Source organism: Rhipicephalus microplus, chromosome X (genome assembly GCF_043290135.1).
Source record: "Rhipicephalus microplus isolate Deutch F79 chromosome X, USDA_Rmic, whole genome shotgun sequence".
Lineage (NCBI taxonomy): Eukaryota > Metazoa > Arthropoda > Arachnida > Ixodida > Ixodidae > Rhipicephalus > Rhipicephalus microplus.
Window position 1 is genome coordinate 371,626,710 of NC_134710.1, and position 16,744 is coordinate 371,643,453.

At 44.1% G+C, this 16,744-nt stretch overlaps 2 protein-coding genes across 4 annotated transcripts in view; both read left to right on the top strand.

Annotated features, from left to right (window-relative positions):
- Positions 1–1,455, top strand: part of LOC142777303 (uncharacterized) — a 35,930-nt gene extending 34,475 nt beyond the window's left edge. Inside the window, exon 3 of the mRNA XM_075881610.1 lies at positions 573–1,455. Within this exon, the coding sequence (XP_075737725.1) occupies positions 573–969 (397 nt within the window). The 3' untranslated portion in view covers positions 970–1,455. The remainder of the gene's footprint in view (positions 1–572) is intronic.
- Positions 1,456–14,283: 12,828 nt separating this feature from the next.
- The window catches only part of LOC119161079 (nose resistant to fluoxetine protein 6), a 265,186-nt gene continuing 262,725 nt past the window's right edge, over positions 14,284–16,744 (top strand). For 2 of the 3 annotated variants that reach the window (XM_037413410.2, XM_037413411.2), the window contains exon 1: positions 14,285–15,293. In XM_037413410.2, the coding sequence (XP_037269307.1) occupies positions 14,891–15,293 (403 nt within the window). In that variant the 5' untranslated portion in view covers positions 14,285–14,890. Of the gene's footprint in view, positions 15,294–16,744 lie in introns of all 3 variants that reach the window. The other variant, XM_075879976.1, reaches the window with a different exon arrangement.

Consider the following 16,744-nt stretch of genomic DNA (forward strand, 5'->3'; position numbering starts at 1 on the left):
TTCGCGGACAACCTTCGTGCCATGAGGCGCTGAGCCATGCTTCCGCAAGGGCTTCAAGAACCCTTCCTTAAAAGCTACGAGCTTCCTTAAGCATTTGTTAAGACGAATCGAATGCGAAGACAATCTTCCTTTTCTTCACCCTCCATTGCATTGAGATTCTCCTTTCATTAAAGAAAAAAGCCCCCCTACTCAACGTGATTTTGCTTTTAAGATTGTCCAAGCTTTAAACAAGCGACAATGCCATGTGATGACATCGTCCTATCGCGTCATGTTATGTGGCGTAATACTTACATTGTAATGATGTTACAAAGTTTGGCGACATGTGACATCATAATGGCGTACGGTAATGTCATGAAATCATTTTTTTTCTTTTTGCACCATTCGTGCTGACGGTGACGATCACGTCTCGCAATCAATTAGGCATGTAAGGCTTCTGCCTAAATAAACCACTCTTCTCTCTATGCCTTCCAGATAAGATATTTCAGGACTTGCACACCTTTTTATGTAAAGCTGTCAATGTATATGGTATCCGATTGCAAGATTGTAACGCCCCTGTTCTTCCCCGCACGCAGTGGAGACATCCTCACCACGTGGTGGCACTTCAACGGAAGGTCGTGCAAGAAGTGGAACTTCACGTCAGGCCTTTGCCCTGCTCATGGTGATGACGGCACTTTCTCCAGCAGAGAGGAATGTTTGGCCACGTGTACAGGACGCCATGGAAGGAGCCGGCTTTGCCGCATGTCCAGCCAGCCGGACCAATGCTACAGCGACCAGCTTCGCTTTCCGTATTTCGCCGTGGCCAGCAATGGCAAAAGGAGACCGTTGGAATGTGTCAAAGTGACGTCCACCAACTATCGTGGCCATCGTTGCCTAGTTGGTGCGAACCGCTTCCTCAGCATGAAGGCCTGTCTGAAGACTTGTGTTTCCAATCGCAGTGACAATGTACGTGAAGGCTTACGAGAGCATTAATTTGAGAATTAGCTGCTGGGGAAAAAAATTCTGAATCTTTCTGACAAAATAAAGCTTCATGATGACGCCGCGCCCCATTGGATGAAACAAAAAATTGTGTGTAGTGAACGTACGCTATCCCATTCTTTTCAATCTTGCTCTTGTGAACGTGATCTAGAATTGTAGAATTATGTTATTCTTTACTTTTGTATTTTTAATTATTTTGCTCGTCTTGTTTGCTGCTCTGAGCTTGAGTCCTTGTACGTTTTCCTATTATTAAATTCATACCTGATTTACTGAATCCAGTGGTGCGATTCAAATACTCAGTCTTTAAGAACGATTTTTTCCTCTTCGTCTTTATTGTACGTTTATGCTGCAATCACTTGATTGTCTATTATGTTTTTTCCTTGCTTCTCTCTTCGTACTTTGTTCTGTGTTTCATATAATCGTGTACTTGCCCCCCTCCCCTTTTTAAAATGTACTGCACGTTCTTTCAGGGCATATCAAACAAATCATTAAATAACCATCACCTTACGTAGGCTTCATCTGGTGGTCTCTAATTTCTCCTCTCTTGTGCGAGCTCATTCTATTCTAGCCGTGCCAACTTCCTAACTACATCATATCAAGTCGCTGCAGTCCGGGGCTGCGTTTCTCATCCTCTGGTCCCCATTCCATTGTTCAACTTACCCCAGTGCATGATTACCTATCCTACCCGTTACGTGGTGCACCATATACGTTAAATTCGCATAATGTCTGGTTGAATATCCGCCGTCTCGGTTTGTTCCCTAACCCATCCTGCTGACTGTCACACTCTTAACGATGCGCACATCATTTTTTGTTCCATTGGAGGCTCCATTGTCCTTAACCTTTTTTTTTTAGTTTTTGTTGTTATTGTGTAAGTTTCCGCCAATTATGCTAAGCGGTTAGTATGCGATCATTGTATAGTTTTCATTTTAAGGACAGCTCAGATTGCCTGTCATGATTTGAGAATGCCAACTGTATGCGATCAAGTATCTCGTTAATCTTCAGTAAATTTTCTTTCGAAGAGCAGTCTGCCCTGTGAGAAGTTGACCTAGCTGCACATATGTTTGTAAACATTTCAAGGGTTATCTGCTCATCGCAGAGTCCTCTTCTTCCGCCAGATTATTGGTCTAAACATTTGTCGCAGCATATTACTTTCAAAGTCCAGCTTTTGGAATTTCTTGGTACAAGTCCTTAGTTATGCAAAGTGGCTTAATTTGCGTTTTCTAACAAGTCAATACACTACTTGTAGGAGTGCTTTAATTTTAATTATGGGTGCCTTAATGTTTTTATACGTGGACGTCGGTTGGAACTGCACGATACGGATTCGTATGGTTTTGTGTCCACACTGGAACATTTCGCACACTAAAGAATCATCACTTCTCGGTTCTTGCAGGTGCGTAATTGTGTGGGTTTCAATACAGGCATTTTTGGCAGCAGATGACTAGTGAACACAAATTTTGTGAAGACTAAGAAGTTGATTTTAATGTTTTACATATCTTTGTCTTCTCGTAAAAAGCTATGTGCTCGTAAGCACCCAGTTAAGTCAATCGAATAGCCAGCTGGGCCACTACCCTTATTTTGAGAACAAGATCAGGTGTGTTCCGATGATCACAGTCACAAAGAGGCCTAATCTAGACACTCTTTCATGAAATTTTTATACAATTATTTTATACACCTTATAAGTACCCGCACAGCAGGTAAGCCGTACGGGTGTGTGAACGTATGTCGCTGCAGGCAACATTTTTTTTTTTCAGTATCGTTCAGTCCCTCCAGATGGCGCCACTTACTGCCTACTTTTTGGCTATGACGCTTTGACATCTCCAGCTACATATATAACGTTGAATATTTATCTATCAAAATTGCACTGCTGAGCCGTGCTAAGCGTGGTTTCACTGCAATTGAGTCAGCGGTTTCGAGGCACATCTCGTGGTCTGCGGCCCCGCAAACGCGTGGACAACGTCGCTACAATAAGTGAATGAGCGAGAAATAAATACAGCAACCCTATAGCATGTACTCTCCGTGTCTTTCAAAGTGAACATCGCCTCGCTGGTTGAACGAAACTTACTAGCTCCGTCGTTCTGTTTCGCGATAATTTCATCACCACAGGTTCGTTTGTTTGTTTTTATTATCATTTCGTTCGATATCAAGCTCTGTGAGACCATCTTTTGTAATTGTCAGTGCAGTGTACTTCTTATCAGTCGAGAATCGATGCATTCAGTAGGCCTACTCGCTTCGCTAACCCGGGATCAGCCAGCTTGATTCTGGGTGGCAAAAGGGAACAACGTCTCTCCATTTAAAGACAAACATTGGGGACATCGCCGTTTCTCCCTAAATGAGAAGAACGTCACTTCATTTTTTAATAGTGTATTCAAAGGAACTTTGAGAAAGCGAAAGATGAGGTGACTAAAATTAAACAAACTGCTGTGAACTTGCTGAACGGCATGAAGCTTGGGAGAATTGTTACCAATATCAAAAGCACCAAAAAATTTTTTCTTCATGTATCTTTTGCAGTGGAAACCAACAAATGTGGGGTACCGATCAAGACAATTGCGACCGAGAGAAGTGTTTGGCAACATTCTCTGTCATGGCCGCTACAGGGGCATTTTCCTACTTAAACTGTGGATAATCCTTTTCGTGTTCCGGCATATTCTGTCGTGGTAGAGGTTCTGCAGCAGAGAAATACATGGAAACATCAGGCTGTTAGTGTTGACGTAAAAGACCCTTTCTACTCAATACCACATAATGAACTTAATGAGAAGTATGAGAATGTGCATATGAGATTTTAGCAATGAAAACATCTTTTTCAGCAATTGTCGTGTTTGTTCTTGAATCTTTTTGAGAGTATCATTCTACCTGAAGTCTACGTTTACTAAAAATGAGAAATTATATACATTCAGAATACATGAATTTGTAGGCTCAAGAGTGGCGCCTCTTTGTGATTTTTTGGCAGTTTTGTGGACAAAAAGTTGGCATACGGTTTGTAGAGAATGGTCAGACATTTATACTTGTATAGCGCACCACGACAAGGACACAAAAAGAGACACACACGCAGAGCACTGTGCGTGTGTGTGTCTTTCTCTTTTTGTGTCCTTGTCAGGTGCGCTATACCCATATAAATGATGAACCTCAACGAACTAGCCCCGCAACGTGCCTCGGCCACACATGTTCTCCGTTATTATCAAAATTATTGACAAGTAGTGTTTTTCGATGTAGGTGATTGTTGTCGAGATTTCATGAATATTGTGAAAGTGTTTCACGAGAACAGCAGTGACCTAAACTTCATAATTGAGATGATCAAAGAAGCTCTTCAGTTCTTAGACCTGCTGCTACAATTTCTACCTACTCATGAGTGTTGGCTTCACCACCATCGTCCTCTAAAGCTATTACTGAACTTGACTCCGAATTATTCAAAAATGATAAAACATTTTCCTAAGTTCATTCTGAATTGTAGAAATCTTATCAGGATAAGTTCAAATAGGTTTCATTGAATGGTTTGTTAGGCGTAAACAAGCGGATTATCCGGAACACATCGTTGCCCAAGCGTGCATGAAGATGCGCAAACGTTTTTTAATTAAACAGAACACAGGCTAGGAATGACGAACAACCACAGAGCAAAAAGTACTTGTTCATACCATATACTGACAGAGTGGCACACGGTTTTAAAAATGCGGCCAAACGATATGACATTGACGTTATTTTTCGTTTACTGATAAGCTCGTGTTAATTTGTGCAAAAGTGCAAAAAAAAAGCCTTGGTAAGCAGAGCAAAAGCAATGAAAGTGTTCTGGCAACTGCATAATTTACATCCCCTTCCAACGTACAGTACGCAAACAGGTCATTGTATATCAAATTCTATTATCATGCGGTACCTCGACATTGGCCAAATTGAAAGATGCATCAATGTTCGTCTTGGGGAACACGAACACCCATTATCAGAGACAAAGCCATTCTCTCTCGCCACTGATTGTGACAAATGCGGCAGCGTACCCTTCTTCTGCGACATGATTATACTGTCACATCAGAAAAAATCAGGTAGAAAAAGAAGTGAATCAAGCTTTCCACATTCGAAGAAAAAAGGATAAGTGTGCCTTGTTTCATCATGATTCTAAGGATAAGTGTATCAGCATGTCATCAATTTGACTGAGCGATGCCAAATTCGTTTATCTTTGGAGCCGCTATGGGATATAATGCTCGTGTATATCTTTATCTATATATTTTCTTGTTTGAGGCGCCTTTTGACGTTTTCCTGCTTGGTTTTTTTTTATTATTTTGCTAAGTTTTACATCAATTATTGATTGATATGTGGAGTTTCCACGTCCCAAAATTACCATATGATTATGAGAGATGCCGTAGTAAAGGGCTCCGGAAATTTAGACCACTTGGGATTTTCAACGCGCACACAAGCCTGAGCACACGGGCCTAGAGCACTTCGCCTCCATCGAAAATGCAACCGGGAGAGCCAGCATTCGATCCAGCATCCTGTGGGTCAACAGCCGAGTATTTTAGCCACTAGGCCACCGCGGAGGAGCTGTTAAATTGAACATCACCTATATATATTCTTGCTTTGCCCAAATAAGCTTTTTGGAGTCAGTGCCTGTTTTCATGATGATGGTGGTGTGAATCCTTAAACACGGCACCTGTTTTATTTTTCATTTTTCGTCGTCATCTCGTGTGCAATAAATCAACCAAGATGAAGGTCTAAGACCTTGGGGCTTTTTTTTTTTTCTTCGAATGGGTGGCTTACTTTCAGTGCGATCGCGATCGTGAGTGAGCACGGTGTGGACTCCCACGGCGACAGTGGTAACTATGCACCTCACGATGATCAACTCAGCCAATGACCATGGACTTTGAGTTTATGGCGTGATTTGTCGAGAAAAGAGCGAGCGAGTTCTAGCTGACTGAGAACAAATTATTAATTTCCGGCTGCGTGTTGTGCTATAATATTTGGCTCACGTGTGCTCATGTGCTTTGACTACTTATTGGCGGCGTTGCGTTTTCTGATCATGCGGAAGTAGTTTTGCAATACCTCAGTAATAAAGGATAGTAACAGTTAAAATAGAATTGGCTTAGTTATCACAAATGATGAACTAATAAAACTCAAATTGGTACTGAAAGTGACTGAAGCAGTAAAAAAAGGGGGCAACATTGAAATAACAAAAAAGAGGCACTGCACCGGAAAAAAAACACACTCAAATTTCAAGATAAGTAGAAAAAGCATATCAGCAATTTTAATGACATACTGAGGCGGCAGGAATATTCTATTCCAAAATGTACAGCTCTAGATTAGCCAGCCTTAATAGGGGAAATCAAAGCTGAATAAGACTCCAAAATTTCATATGTGACTATTGATGGATTTAGATAGACCTTGTAAGACCCGCGCAAAGACAGTCGGAGCAGGCATACCAATCTCAACAAAGATGAATGTGACTGCATACTTGATAAAATCGCGACACTCAATATAGAATGTACCAGTACTTATTCTACGTACCTTTGAGGTGGCGTCTCTCATAATCATACGGTGGTTTTGGGACGTTAAACCCCACAAATTAATCAATACCTTTGAGGTGAAAGAACGCCAGTATTCGGTGCGAGGCCGGCCACTGGAGGCGCGAGCGCTGCAATCGCTGTGACGTTCATGGTTGGACCACGTGATCTCGCCTCGCTCTGGCGAAGGAAAGCTGGTGGTTGGATGCGTTGTTTTTAACGGCGACTTCGTGGTGTTTTCATTTCTGAACAGCGCTGTATTACTCTGACTTCACCTGTGCGGACTTCTCCAGACTACACAATGCGAAAGTTGCAGTAAACGTTACCGGCGGCGTGCCACAGTGCGCTACGTACGCGATGCTCCCGTTGCGGCCACTAGCAGTGCCACTGTCACATCTCTCTTTCTTTGTTGTTGTTGTTATTTTGGGGCCAAGGGGTTATATTGAGCACAGCCCATCAACGTTCACATAAAACCACACTGTTTCAGTTTGCGCAGGGATCCCCTTTCGCAATAATGAATTGATGTGCAAACAGTTCTATTATGTATATTTCAAAATGAGATTGTGATTTGTCAGAGAGTCAAGATATTGTTGATTTTATTGATTGATTTGGGGGTTTGACGTCCCAAAACCACCTTATGATTATGAGAGACGCTGTAGTGTAGGGCTGCGGAAATTTTGACCACCTGGGGTTCTTTAACGTGCACCCAAATGTAAGTACACGGGCCTACAACATTTCCGCCTCCATCGGAAATGCAGCCGCCACAGCCGGGATTTGATCCCGTGACCTGCGGGTCAGCAGCCGAGTACCTTAGCCACTAGACCACCGTGGTGGGGCAGTCAAGATATTGTCACGAAGTCCAGTTCTTTTCCTTTGTTTTTGTTGTTTTTACCTTATTCCGGTCTATTTTGTGTCCAGTTGACTTGCGTGTTCGGCCAGTGCTTTCGACGAAACCTTCTTTTACACCATAGATAGGCCGCCCTAACTTTTGCTAAACCTTATTTTTCTCGCCCCGGTAACTTTTACCGAAGTCTGTGCCACCACCATTCTCCTCACCATGGCGTCCGTCCCAGTGTGTGTACCCGACCACGTGGGATTTCCATCCACCAGTGGCGTAACCAAGGAGCAGCACACCAAACCCGTGCCCCCCCCCCCCCCTCCCAAATTTTCCTATGGTATGTAGCGCAAAAAATTACGGCCGCCCACACCTACCTTCCCGGCCTCCAGTTCTAATCAAGGTAATCCCCACCACCCACCCACCCCCGGAAAAAAAAAATTTCTGCCAACGCGTCTGCCGTTCGCGACTTCAGATCACAGGGTTCCTTGCTTATAAATCACGCCTGAAATATGAAGAATTGGCTCATAGCCACTCTCATTTCCTGGTAATGTTGTTTTGATTTATAGGCAAAAACGTGGTCAGCTTCGAAAACTCATTCGCCTTCGAAGAGCTGCCGTGAAATATCACACAGCTCACAGCTTATGAATGAAACTGAAAAAAAAAAACTTGACACAGGAAATTTTACTGAAACATGAAATTGCCGTTTTCATCACCGTACGCAAGAGCTCCCAGCATGCTCAAGGGTGTAAAATGATACGGCTGGCTGATCGAATTTTTGAAATCAGGATTTAACCTTTTGTAGAAGCTCTGGAATTTAACTAATCATTCATAATTGTCTCCCATGTGTGGCCAAAATGGCGATCGAATGTGCAACTTGTGACCACCGCAGAAATTTTGCGCAATAGATATTAGGTTCGTGCCACGAAGAAAACTTACATTCTGACTGAGGCACGCTCGTGCGTGATTCTCATAATTGTCTGCAATCATAACAGAAAAGGTACGGCTGCATGTGGCTGTAAGAATGTTCTGTTGTTTCCCACAAAGTAGGGAATCCGTTTGCGCTGTACATCGTAGGGTTATGTGTGCTAAACATAAATGTAACTTTCACATACTTGTCATGTTAACCGTTGCCTGTCTTTAAATGCAGACCTACAATGGATGAAGTAACGTGGTTGCGCACCCTACGTGCAGCAAAGATAAGTTTCTTTACCGTTAATACAAATTTGAAGCTTCAAATCGACATGGAATACCCCGCCATAGTGGTCTAGTGGCTAAGGTACTCGGCTGCTGACCCGCAAGGCGCGGAATCGAATCCCGGCTTTGGTGGCTGCATTTCCGATGCAGGCACAAATGTTGTAGGCCCGTTTGCTCAGATTCGGGTGCACGTTAAAAAACCCCAGGTGGTCGAACATTCTGGAGCCCTCCACTACGGTATCTCTCATAATCATAGAGTGGTTTTGAGACGTTAAATCCCACATACCTATCAATCAAACAAATCAATCAACTTGACACGGAAGGAGTCATCACCTTTTACAGAGGTAGCGCGCTCGGCCACCTTGGTTTTATCATTTGGCAGTCTTTGCACATAACACCGGCAGTCAGGCATTGTGAGAAGCGTAACAGTTTTCCGGCGCAGTTATTTAGCACTTCGTACAGTCAGCGAAGAAGTTTCAGCATTGTTTTGCTGATTTCGTTGATTGAAGTACAAGAATAACAATAAAAAGGGGAGACGCTAAAGCTCCACTTCGCAAGAGGCGGTGGAACAATTCGACCACGTACGTCGCAGGGACGCCTCCGCATGGTGGCGCCATGGCATGTCCTCGCGCCCAGTAATATCACTACTCAATAAATTGGGCGTAAAGTATTTGAAAAATTGTAGACCAATCAGCTTGTTCTCAATATACACAAACTATTCAAGAAGAGAATATTCAATTGAACAAAAGCAACATGACATCATTCAACCTACTAAGAAAACTAATTGAAGGAAAGTGTACTCTGCAATCGATCATAGCCATCCTATCAATCATGTAACTTTGCAAACGTGCCAAGTGCAACAAACCTCTACAGATTACTTTCGTAGACTGCGAACAAGCATTCTTCTCAACAGAAATATTAACAGTTTTCGAGGGATTCTGTCACCAGGGACTCATTGGTATATATCGAAATACACTACACAACATCTGCAAGTATTTCATAGTTAGCCTGCTACTTCATAAGAGAGGCAAAGAAATTATATTAATCAATTAGAGGCTACACCGGGAGATTCACTCTCTACCATGCAATCATAGTAATCAACTGCAAAAAAAGAGAAAGAAAGATGGTTGAAGTTTTGAATTATAAAAGTATAAAAATACGGCTAGCAATTAATTTGCCGAAGACAAATATCATTGTCAATAGCTGGGCGAAAGGACCATAATACACGATCAGCGAACACATCTTACAATTTGCGCAATGATTTGTGTATAGCTAGGCTAATTGCACGAGTAGAGCTGAAAGCATGAAAAGAAAATTCACCGTGAAGAGTATAACTATCGCCTTCTACCGGTTCTAGTGTCTGCGAAGCATAAAACCCGAAAATAAATTCAGGATCACGCAGCTTGCGAAGCAATGAAAAATGGCGTAGTCGTAACGATGAGATGCACTAAAAGAGCCGCGTGGATAATATAATAAACAGGAACATCCGATGTCGGCACTGAGAGGAACGAGTGGGCATAGCCGTGTCACACAACCGGTTGGGCAGATAACCGATGGTCAGTGAAAGCGACGGAATAGATACCAAGGATTGGTAAACACTGTCAATTGCGGCAGAGAGTGTATTCGGGGGTGTGATCACACTAAGATATTTGCAGGAGTTAAGTGCAATCAGCCGTGCATGTCACTTCAAAGTAACCTTGAGATCGTCAGGAGACGCATTCGTACTGCAGTTGGCATAGGATACGCTGTGGTTGATACAAGCTTGACCGTTCCATAAAGAAAGCCACAAACCATAATAGCCACGCTTGTACAACGGCATATCAAGTAGATCTCGGGTAGCTTGTAAACGGTTTCAAACTTATTTCACGTACCTAGGCACTCACAGTAATGCGACTAGCTGCTCTTGATTTGAAATATACAGTTGTGGCATGCGGACGATTTACTTATTCTATGTACCTTTGAGGAGAAAGAAAGCCAGTATTGGGCGCGAGGCTCACCACTGGAGGCGCGAGCGCTGAAATCGCTGTGACGTTCATGGTTGGATCACGTGATCTCGCTTCGCTATGGCGAAGGAAAGCTGGTGGTTGGATGCGTTGTTTTTAACGGCGACTTCATGGTGTTTTCATTTTTGAAAAGTGCTTTATTACTCTGACTTCACCTGTGCTGCAGAGCGGTTTTACGTATCGTGGCTTACCTCAGCTTGGATAGGCCATGCACGTGTCCTTTACATCTTGAACTGCCCGTTCACGCTGGTAAGTTGTAACCAATGTGTGCCATGCGCCGACAAGAGTTTTATTGCACATCCAAACGTCGCACGAATTCGAGTGTGACGTAGCGGGATACTTAGCTGGGTTGCACTAGCTTGCACAGGTGTGTGAACAGAAGCAGCGGTGGTAACAGTGTTTGCAAGTGCCTTCGCGACGTAGTGTACCCAGAAAAATGAACGAGAATCTGATCTGAAACCCGGGACCCAAGCTCAGAAGGGATAAATTTAGACGCATTTTGTGCTGCGACATAGCAGGAACCAGACTGTCCCGACTGAATATTAGAGGACGCTCGAGCTTCGCTTTCAAGAGTAAGTCGCGATATATATAGCGTAATCGGCAATGCGCATTTTGATTGATTTGTGGGGTTTAACGTCCCAAAACTACCATATGATTATGAGAGACGCCGTAGTGGAGGGCTCCGGAAATTTTGACCACCTGGGGTTCTTTAACGTGCACCCAAATCTGAGCACACGGGCCTCGACATTTCCGCCTCCATCGGAAATGCAGCCGCTGCAGCCGGGATTTGAACGCGCGACCTGCGGGTCAGCAGCCGAGTACCTTAGCTACTAGACCACCACGGCGGGGCAATCGGCAATGCGCATCATCTTCTGAACTGCTAACCTGCTTTGGTACTCGGTGCATTCCTCAACTGTGCCGCAAGGACATCAACGACTGCGCGCACAACGTTGGCCGGTTGAAGGTGTTATTGAATGTCTATTGCTAACACAGATGCTATGTCACAGTTAATTTTTCGCGAATCAGCGAAGGGCCCACTACTTGTTTGTAGGGCGACACGCGAACCTACGAGGTGTTCATATTGTTGATGGCTCTGCTGCTGCTGATGATGATAATGACGATCAAACATGTCTAAGAGTTTTGTAATGCTTCGGGATTTACAAGAACCACTCGCTGCTCAATTAGCATCCTTTGACGCCTGGTGCGGTGAAGGAAGATGTCTACTCAGGACAGGTAGTAACCACGGAGCCAAATCATGAGAGTTAAATAACTAAAAGAATAAGGGTGGGGTGGATAACATTTGGCAAGCATTCTCAAATCATGAATGGTAATCTGCCACTAACGCTCAAGAGGAAGGTATATAACAGCTGCATCTTGCCAGTACTTACCTACGGAGCGAAAACATGGAGGCTTACAAAGAGGGTTCTGCTTAAATTGAGGACGACGCCGCGATCGATGGAAAGGAAAATGAGAGGTGTAACCTCTAAAGACAAGAAGAGAGCACAGTGCGTCAGGGAATAAACCGGGGTGAAGAACAACGTAGTTGAAATGAAAAAGACGAAATGCACATGGGCTGATCATGTAGCACGTATAGGCAGGATAACCCCGGGTCATTAAGAATAGCTGCACTGGATTTCCAGAGCAGGCAAGCGGGGGAGAGAGAAAGCTAGGTGGGCCAATGAGATAAAAAAGTTCGCAGCTATAACGTGGCAACGGAATGCACAAGGCCGGTCTGATTGGCGGACCATGGGAGAAGCATTTGCCCTGCAGTAGGCGTAGTCAGGCCGATTTATTTATTTATTTCATAATACCCCTAAAGGCCCCCGAAGGGGTATTACATAGCGGAACGGACACATGAAACAAATCTTTGTACGCTTATACAATGTAAAATCAATATTATACAAAATAATAGAAGCGAGCTAAATACAAACAACAGCAACAACAAAAACCAGATACTTTCGAAAAAAAGAAAAATAAGTAGAAATAGAAAATTGAATACTGTAAACATATAATAAGGGCACTAACAAACATAGTATACAAGGAAAAAAAACTAAAACGAAGGCATGATCTTAAGATACAAAACTTTGCAAATAACACATAAATAATACAAGTAAAGCGTGTACAATGGTCGTGAAAAACATAACACATGATAACAAGAAAATTGATTGATTGATATTTGGGGTGTAACGTCCCAAAACCACTATATGATTATGACAGACGCCGTAGTGGAGGGCTCCGGAAATTTAGTCCACCTGGGGTTCTTTAACGTGCACCCGATAACAAGAAAATTAAACACTGATGTACATACGAAGAAGCTTAATGAGAGTACGCGCGGTGGATATCTAGTCGGAAATGTTGAGTAAAAGTTCGTGAAATGTTTTGAAATCTGCTTGAATGGCAATGTGGGATGGCAAGTTATTCCATGCAACTATTGTTCGGGTACTGAAGGAATTAGCATAATGAGCTGAGCGACAAGTTATACGTTTTATCTTGAAGATATGGTCTGTGCGTGGAAAGACTACTGTTGGTGCTTCGAAGATGCGGTGAAGGTATGGGTGATGATAGAGTTGATGATGGTGATGCGATTCCGCATTTCTGTCATGCAATATATGATGCGTTAAGGAGACGCCTTTTACTACATGGCATTCAAATATCTTTTTGAGCTGTTTCGACGCATCTCGTGGCTCTGTGGTAGAAAATTTGCTTTCTGCGCAGATGGCTTGTATTCAGTCGTCTCTCGGTCCCGGAAAGTTGCATTTATTTTATTTGCATCTTGCTCTGTTTCTCGTTTATGGACAAGGTAATTTTTCGCTCGCAAACGATGACGGCCACGTCAACACCAACGGCCCAATTTCTCTAAAGCGAGTTCTTTAATGCTGTTGCGTTTAAAAAAAGTGTAGTTAATACATTTCGTTTCATTCCAGGGTGTTCGAAATAAGAATAGATAAGCATTTTGCCGGTTATATGAAACTTCATAGCTCCATTGTTGTGTGTCCAGTCAGTGTGTGTATGAGAGACGATTTCATCAACGGCTGGTATAGCTGTTAACGGTTAACGCCTTTTAAGAGATATAAGTATTGCGAGTTCGTACCGCAGCACACAACGACATTGCGGCCTTCTTCCTTCAATGTACAATCTAACATTTAACTTTCGTTAGAAATATATGCACTAGTAATAGTCTTCTGAAACATCTGCGCTAAATTGGTCTTAAAATGCAGGCTCAGACTCTATTGCAGTGTATCTGCTACTACCGCTACTGTTAAAGTCGGAAAGACCATCATATTTCCAGTCACGGCATTGAGGAAGCAAACGCGCCACGATGAAACAAGTGCTCAGTAACAAAGAGAGCAGACGAGTTTGCCCGCGACGGCCGCGCGGCAAGCAAGAGCGTGCGAATGTCGGTGGCTGCGCGGCAAGCACCTCTGCAATAACAGCCTGCAATGCCGAATGAGACGGCGGCGGCGGCTCTCTTCAAGACAACAACCAGTGGCGACTACACGGCGCACAGAGACCCAGCATGTACGCGAAAGTGGTGCGCGCCCTTAGAATGGTGTTCACGTGACGAGGAAACCCCCGCGGATAGCACTTGAAGGCTGCGTGGCGGCCTCCCACCGCCGCCGTCGTGGTCGCCGCCTTTAGCTGCTGTCGCCGTCTCGACCAAACTGGAGGTGGAAGGGACCGTCGCCGAGTCCAGGAAATCAGAGAAACAAAAGAGCAGAGAAAGCGCGCAATCCCCTCCCCCCCCCCCCCTCGAAATGCAGAAGGAAGGGAAAATACCTTCTCTGCAGAAACCGGCCCTCGTATTCGCGCACACCGCTGCATTGCGCCGCACGACGGGGTGCCTCTTGCCGTTTTCCCAGATAGTGCAGTAGCCGCGGCTGCCGAATACTAGTGCGCGCGCGAGTGCTCCTAACACGACTGTTTTGCTCTGTCAATCGCTGCAACAGGAAGAGACAGCGGAAGCGTTACGCACGGACCTTGAAACCGACCTCACAGCACGACGCCAGTGCTACTGAGCGCGGACACCAAATGTGCCGGTAACCTCACAACAGTGCGAAGTGGGGTTAAAACCAGCCAGTAATATCGCTGGGATCAGCAATGTCTTGACGCGACACGCGTGCGCCGACGTGCATTCATGTGTGCCCGGCTAGGTCCTCTCCTGCCCTGCCTTTCTGCGTGTGCATCTGGTGGTGCGAAGGATTTCTCAACGAACGACCAGCCTCTTCGCAGACTGATCCCACCACACTGTCATTGCAGGAACCGATCGCCTACTGCACATAATTGGAGCACGTTCAACGCCTCACCACGGGAGGACAGTGCTGCCCAGCCTTCCTGTTTTTCGACGGACTCTGACGAGGAAAAATAAGCGAGAAGCCCATATTACGGTCAGGAGCTCAGACATGGTGCGATCTTGCCTGTGCCGCGGCGTTTTTGCGGCCATCGTGATGCCAGCGGCGTTGACAGTGGCACTGGTGACCCGTTGCGCGCGCGCCATTGACATTCGGCCCGTGCTGGAGGAAGACACGGCGTCACTCCTGGGAAACCGCACGTTCACCCATCGTTATCTGGTGCCTTCCGGCGATGGAACCAACGGAGGCGGCAACATCTCCCACGACGAGGCCAGCGTGCTGGAGCTGTGGCAGACTTACGACAAAGGTCTGCGTGGACAGGTGGACAACTTGCTCCGGCAAGCGTTGCCGTACTTGCTCGAAATTGGCGACGTCGGCATTGACATCCGATGCGCCCAGTCGCTGCTTAAGATCGTTTTCGGGCTGCGCAAGCTCGAGAAGTGGGCGTTCAAGCGTAAGCTTCTATTTTTCAAAGCTCTTATTTTTCGATTCACGTGTCATCCAGCCTACCAACCATCAGTGCATTTTTATTGCCAACGTTTGATGCTAAATGCAACGGGGTTACAATTTAACGGAGATGTTTTGGTCGAACACTATAGAAGGTTAAATTTAGCCACTATTGAGAACACTGCGTAAGACGAGCACCAGCGTTAGTGATATTCGCTGGTCAGCGCTGTTGTAGAAAGAAAGACAACTGAGTTACCGTTGTAGCGATAACGTTCACCTGCTACTGACTGCGCGCGCACGTGCGTGATTGACCACACATGCTCAGTAGCATCGGAAAACAATATTGCTGAAAGTAACGGTAAACCTTTGGGAAGCCTAAGCATTTTACAACTGCTTATCACAAAAAAACAATGTAAACAAGTTAGGCTAAGTGGAACTATTCCTAAAAGTTGTAAATAAGTATGTTTGCATACGAAGCTAGAACAACTAACAGCCGTTTCCTGCTTCTGGGAAAGGAGCCGTGTGAAGTCTTATATATATATATATATATATATATATATATATATATATATATATATATATATATATATATATTATGAAGATTCTAGCTTCGGTTGCCGTAAAATTAGGGTAAAATAAGTATCCCCTTCTAAAAAACTGTTTTTGGTGACGTCTCTCAATATATATATATATATATATATATATTTATATCGACTGGTCGACGAGCCGTCGTCAATGCGAGAACAGCTCATACAAAGCTTTAAAAGTATATTTTCAAAAACAGGACAGCGCCATCTGCGCTTATTAGAACTAGAATGCCCATCAAATCTATTAATTATGATGTGTTCCAAAACACAAAAGAACGCGAATATTGATAGTGTACAACATACAGCTCAAGACTTCGATAATTATACTTTGTACCGTAATTATGAGTAGTCAGAGGACTTGCATATGCACAGGTGCGGTGACAACGCGGGACGGTATAAGTACAATCTGAGTATAGCGACGATGACAAATGAGCGTTAACTCAAGTCATGTGTGATAAAAGACTTTTGAAATAAAATTTAACTAAAAAGACTAAAAAAAGTTGCAATACAGGCGCTACAGTGGGCATTAAGCGCATCTTCGCTCCTAATTTAGCGTTTTATAGGTTACTTTTTCGTTGATTCCCTGAGGAGGCGTTAAATTTATGAATGAGGTACGGTTCGCTTAGCTCGGGCTCATGACTAGTATGAAACCCAGATTCTATTTTGTCGTTACACTGAGGTTGCTAAATGCGTGACCCGGCATGTTTACCTGTTTAGGTAGTGGAAAGTTTGGTTGAGATTTTGCATGTGATCAGTGATTGTTGAAACGAATTTTTAAAGGTGCTTCAGTCGGGTCTGCGTGTTTTATGTGGCATGTTATATTTGTTGGGGTTCGATATTACAAAAGCACCATATATGATTATGAATGACG